Source organism: Henckelia pumila, chromosome 4, assembly GCF_033568475.1.
Source record: "Henckelia pumila isolate YLH828 chromosome 4, ASM3356847v2, whole genome shotgun sequence".
In the NCBI taxonomy this organism is placed as follows: domain Eukaryota; kingdom Viridiplantae; phylum Streptophyta; class Magnoliopsida; order Lamiales; family Gesneriaceae; genus Henckelia; species Henckelia pumila.
In genome coordinates this window covers 137,260,255-137,266,270 of record NC_133123.1, presented here as the reverse complement: position 1 = coordinate 137,266,270, position 6,016 = coordinate 137,260,255, and the positions used below count along the sequence as shown (strand labels likewise).

The 6,016-nt window shown below is 30.9% G+C and overlaps 1 protein-coding gene across 1 annotated transcript; it reads left to right on the top strand.

Moving 5' to 3' along the window:
- Positions 1-4,050: 4,050 nt before the first annotated feature.
- LOC140861844 (protein DMP7-like) lies at positions 4,051-4,751 on the top strand. Its single transcript, XM_073264842.1, has one exon. It carries the CDS (start codon positions 4,074-4,076, stop codon positions 4,749-4,751), a length of 678 nt encoding a protein of 225 aa, XP_073120943.1. The 5' UTR covers positions 4,051-4,073.
- The last annotated feature ends 1,265 nt before the right edge of the window (positions 4,752-6,016 follow it).

The window sequence follows — 6,016 nt, the reverse complement described above, 5'->3', positions numbered from 1 at the left end:
TATCCTGTTAGTGGATGGACTTCCATCGATTTGGGTCCGGCGTATCCACGGTTATCTCGGTATGGGAGCCACCTCCTGAAGCGACGGCACAGCGTGCTACATACCAGGGCCCGGTCTGTCTCTGTTATCTGATCCTTGACCTCGAGTCTATAGAGAGTTCACTTTGCATGCATGTATACTCATACTCTCGCACTGAGCGTTTTATGCTCACGTCTCGTACTCTGTATTTTCTGGACACCCTATTCCATGGGGCAGGTTTGCGATTGGACGAGGAGGGTGGATCCAGGAGGGGCTAGTCAGTGGTTGGCCAGCTGGAGCTTTGTCTAGGTTTTATTAATGTTGTTTGGGTTTATACAGCTATTCGATTTGGTTGTATATTATTGGATAATTACAGATTCCTTTACTTGGGATTGTATAATGTTATTGGATTCCGCAGTTTTATTCTGATATCTGTTTAATTAAGTTAATTGCATGCATAAGTTCTGTTTAGTAGGTGATCCGGATAAGGGTCACTACAAGTTAAATATTTTTGTTAATGTTAATTATTGTGATTATAGGTAAACTATATGGCTGATTTTTCACAATTAGATTTCTCTTCTTCATCTGACGATGAGATTGAGGAATGGAGGCTATACCAATTAGTGCAAGGTCGTAAAAGAAAAATTCTTGCGATTGATAGAATACCATGTAGGACACCAGCACTTATTGGGAATGATTATACGAGGGAACTATTGACCGGACATTGTGCTCAAATTTTAGAAAATTTTCGGATCACAGTGGATACTTTTAGACGACTTTGTATGCCTCCTTTAGTTAAATACAATGTGGTTGAATCAGCATACAAAAATATACCGGGATTTATGGCTCCATTTCGTGGTGTTGGCTATCACATGCAAGACTTTATTGGTCGAGGACGTGCTCCAAGAACTCAAGAAGAATATTTCAATCACATTCATTATTCTTTATTACGAAATGTGATTGAAAGAAGTTTTGGATGTTTGAAGCGTCGTTTTGTCTTCCTTAGGGGACCAATGAATAACTATAGTTTAAGGCATCAAATTTTATTTGTAATTGCTTGTTGTGTGTTACATGATTTTATTAAAGACGTTCAACTAGAAGATGATATTATTCGTGAGTTTGCAAATGAAGAGTTACAGGTGGAGCAAGAAAGCGGAAATGAAGGCAATGATGGAAATCAAAACAAATTGCAAGAAATTGACACGTATGATGGTGCGGTCTTGCAATGGAATAATCGTCGAATTACTATAGCAAATGAAATATGGAATGCATCGAGATCAAGTCGTTAAAAATTTTATTATTATAAATGATTTTTTTTTTGCTTTCAATATTTTAAATGATAATTTGTATGTTTTAATTTTATATATTTATTGTACTTATTATGTTTTTTTGTTGCTATATTTTAAATGAAAATTTGTATGGTTTAAATTTTATACATTTAACTGTGAACTAAATGAAAAGAAAAATAAAATAAATAACAAAATATAAAAATAACGAAAAGAAAATTAATTAATATTAAAAAGTTTTTATAAAATAGTGGTCCAAACACCTTCTTAATTATTTTTAACTTTAAAATTGTTTTTTTCTAAAATAGTTATCCAAACACATTTTTAACTATAAAAATATTTTTATAAAATAATTGTCAAACACATATCTATTCTTAAAAAACCTTTCAAAATATTTTATAAAAAAAGTTTTTTTAAAAACGCTTTTTTTTAAAACGTTTTTTTAAAAAAAACATGTCCAAACGGAGCCTTATTAAGAATATATATTTTTTTCTAAATTTATCAAAATAAATAACAAAATATATACATAGATTAATATTAATAGTTTATATATCTATGTAATATGAATGAGATTCAAATAATAATTTTATTTCATAACAAAATTATGGTATCATATGCGTATATATTATATATAATACATAAAAAATATATAAACTAAAGAATAGTAATACTTTTAATTATAATTTTTATAAAATTTTAGATTTAATAAAATTTGATAAATAAAATATTTATACACTTCATTATTATTATTATTATTATTATTATTATTATTATTATTATTATTATTATTATTATTATTATTATTATTATTATCGGGGCGGGTTCGGGGATGGTCCCATACCCACCCCAATAAGTTGCGGGTATTTTTATAAGTTTGCACCCTCGAACCCATCCCGTTTTCGGTTTTTTCCGTGGGGAGCCGAACCCACAGAAAAAATTGGCATCCCTAAAAAATTCTTCATCTCTATCATTCTATCATCAACCAAATATTTCAAAAGTAACAGAGGTCATTTACCAATGCTCAGTTTCAACGAAAAATCTAGAAACAGTGTGAAACCAATGAAGAGCAAAGAGTAACAACATAACCAGTAACAGATTTGCGGCTCATAGGATACGATGCCCAATCGGAATTAGAGCATGCATAAAATTGCAGTAATGTTTAAAAAAAAATACAAATAGCACGATGTAACCGAAGGAAAACACATTGAAGAAAACTATAGAGGTTGGAGAAATTTCAAGTAAACATCTGAGAAATATCTTGAAATGTGGGTTTCTAATCGTTCCAGAGTTTCAAAAAAATTCAATGTAATCGTTCCAGAGTTTTTGAGAAAATTCTAGTATGTATTGAATTAGGGGGACCAAATCTCCATCCTCATATCCGAGAATATATATATTATCAATAAATTTTATTATAATATATATATATATATGATATTCAAAAACTTTATTATATAAGAATAAAAAATTAGTATTCAATTTTATGATAAAATATATTAAATATTTTAAGTAAAAATTTTGATTAAAATATTATCTTTTAAAATTAATCAAAATATTTTAAATAACAAATATCGTTACTAATAAAAATACTATATATAAAAAATATACTAAGAATATATATATTTTCTAAATATTAAAATATATATATAGATTAATATTAATAGTTTATATGTCTACGTAATATGAATGAGATTCAAATTATAATTTTATGTCATAACAAAAGTATGTTATCATAAACTTATATATTATATATAATACATAAAAATATATAAACTAAAGAATAGTAATACTCTTAATTATATTTTTTTTATAAATTTTAGATTTAATAAAATTTGATAAATAAAATATGTATAAACTTTATTATTATTATTATTATTATTATTATTATTATTATTATTATTATTATTATTATTATTATTATTATTATTATTATTATTATTATCGGGGCGGGTTCGGGGATGAGGATAACACTCTCATACTCATCCCAATAAGTTGTGGGGATTTTTAAAAATCCCGAACCCATACCTGAATATTCACCCCTGAACTTGACCTGTTTCGGGTTTTTCTTGCAGGGAACCGACCATACGGGCAAAATTGTCATCCCTAAGAGTCATTATTAATTGATGCAGTTGGATTTTAGCAAGTACATTTTTATACATTCAATTATTTTTGTAGTATGCCAACTTGAAGTTTCATAAGGCATTCATCATCTACAAAATGGAAAAATTGCAAATTTGGTTCGGTATGTTTGTCACTTTGTAATTTTGGTCCTTTATGTTTTCATATTTCATTTTTAGTCCTTCATGTTCCGATTTTTGGCAATTTCGGTCCTTTTTATTCGAAAATGCTTACGTGGCACTATACACGGCAGCTCCACATCAGCACTAAATTGGTGCCACGTCGGAAAAACGACTAAAAGTAACAAAAAAATAAAGATAGCGAACTAAAACTGAAATCTGAAAATATAAAGGACTGACATCGCAATGTGACAAACATACAGGACCAAAAATGCAATTTTTTCCCTACAAAATATATGCTTCAAATTCATAGATCACGTAATTATTTTCAAATGTAATTCCTTTTAATGCTTGTGCTCCTTAAGCTGAGTTGGTAAAGATACCTTTCTTAAACAAAATTAATGAACAAGGACATAATGGAGAGCAAGGAATGACTTCTCCTTAAATGCGTTCTATCTTATAATAACTACCATGTCATAAAAAAAATTATAATCACTTTCAGCTTCGTCGAAACTCTAGGATAATCGAACTCAATATGTCCGTAGAAAACAACATTCAGGACTCAATCGATGAGAATTACTACTATTGCTACTTACAAGACAATCAATACGAGAGTGATTGTTATGTAGCAGACGATGATCAAGAAGTTGATGCAGATAATTCCGGCTTCATACGCGTTATCAACACAATCTTGAGTGGTACAGCTCGACTCAATGTCCTCCTACCAACCGCCACCATCCTCGCCTTCACCATTTTCGCTCCACTTCTAACCAATGATGGTAAATGCACCACCTTGGACAGGTGGTCAATGGGCTTCTTCTTGGCCTTTTCATCTACTTCATGTGTTTTCTTCTCTTTCACCGACAGTTTTCGTTCAGCAACGGGGAGGTTGTACTATGGGATGGCAACGTTCCGCGGGATCAGGACGTTTGGCGGTGGGCATATAAGGCCGTGTGTGCCGTCGGATTTCAGGCTGAGATGGGGAGATATGTTTCATGCCACGCTTGCTTCGGTTGCTTTTCTTGCATTTGCGTTGTTTCACGGCGATGTTCTGAGCTGCTATCATTTGGAGTTGCCGAGGAAATATGTGAACATTGTCCCCTTGGTGGTTGGATTCATAATAAGCGTGTTTTTTGTGTTGTTTCCTTCTAGGAGAAGAGGGATCGGGTATCCCTTCTTGCTGCAGAGTGATGCTTTGTATGGAAGAAATTGATATGGCATGTGAATATGTGATAAAAATTTGCTCGGGAGAGACTTTCTAGAAGTCATTTTGGTTACAAAAATTGTAACTTAAAAAAGCGATACTTAAATAACATCAGGCTTTTTAGCTTCATAAGTTAGCCGAAACCGGAGCTATTTCTGCCTTCCTGGTTTTTAGGGAAATTCCACTGTCCTTGCCTTAAGTACGTCTAAGTATAGAAATATATACGTGGGATTCATTGACAAACTAGTGAACCTATTGATAAATTTTGCTTGCGCTGTCTGCTTCCTTATTTACCCTGGTTTTAGGGCCCATAAATATTGTTCGGTTTTGGGCCTCCTTTGTTTTTTAGTAGATTCTGGGGGCTAAGGCTTTAATCAAGTTTTGCACGGGGCTAGGCCCAAATTCTAAACTTAAGAAATGAGATTCTACGTAAAAGCCCATCTAAGAATAAATAACTTAGACGTGAGGCAAAAAAACTCATGCAACGATCGGGAATAAATAATTATGCAAGTAGCATTAATTAAGAGGTCCTTTTATAATAGTTTTTCCGTGAACCAATTTATTAATATCAAGGAATTTAAAATATTGAATAAATAAATTTAAGTGGATAATAATACATAAATGTTTATATTTCATTTACATAATAATTTATTTTGTAGGACGAAGGTTCTGGATATTTAAAAAGCCTAAACACTCCTATGGATGGTCTCACTAGAAAATCATACAAACGTATCTTTTATTTAAGCCAAATTATAAAAATATTATTTTAATATTATAAAATAATTTTTTATTATAAATATAAATTAAGTTGATTCATCTATATATAAAAAATTCTACTATTTAAAAATATGGCTATACTCCTATACCAAAAACCAAATTATTTATATTAAAATCTAGGTTTTGATGATGTAGTATAGATCGTGATAGATTTCGCTAAAAACTTAGTACGTGATTGTGAAATATGAGATTTGACATCCTTTGATATAGTTCTGGTTTCTTATGGCCCTTCCCTTTTTTTTGTTTTTTTTTTGGAACGGATTATGGCCCTTTTGTTTCGACAATGAGGATAAAGCATAAAGTTTGTCCCCTTTAGCTCAATTCACGCATCAATTTAATAATCATCTGTAAGCATAATTAACGTAAACACCACAATTATTTAGCATATGTTCCATCCAAAACCTAACTAAAGTCACCATCTTTTCGAAGTAAAGCTAAGGCGTGACAATTATTATTATATACCAAGTAAAAAAGTGAACAGGTTACTAATATGCCCA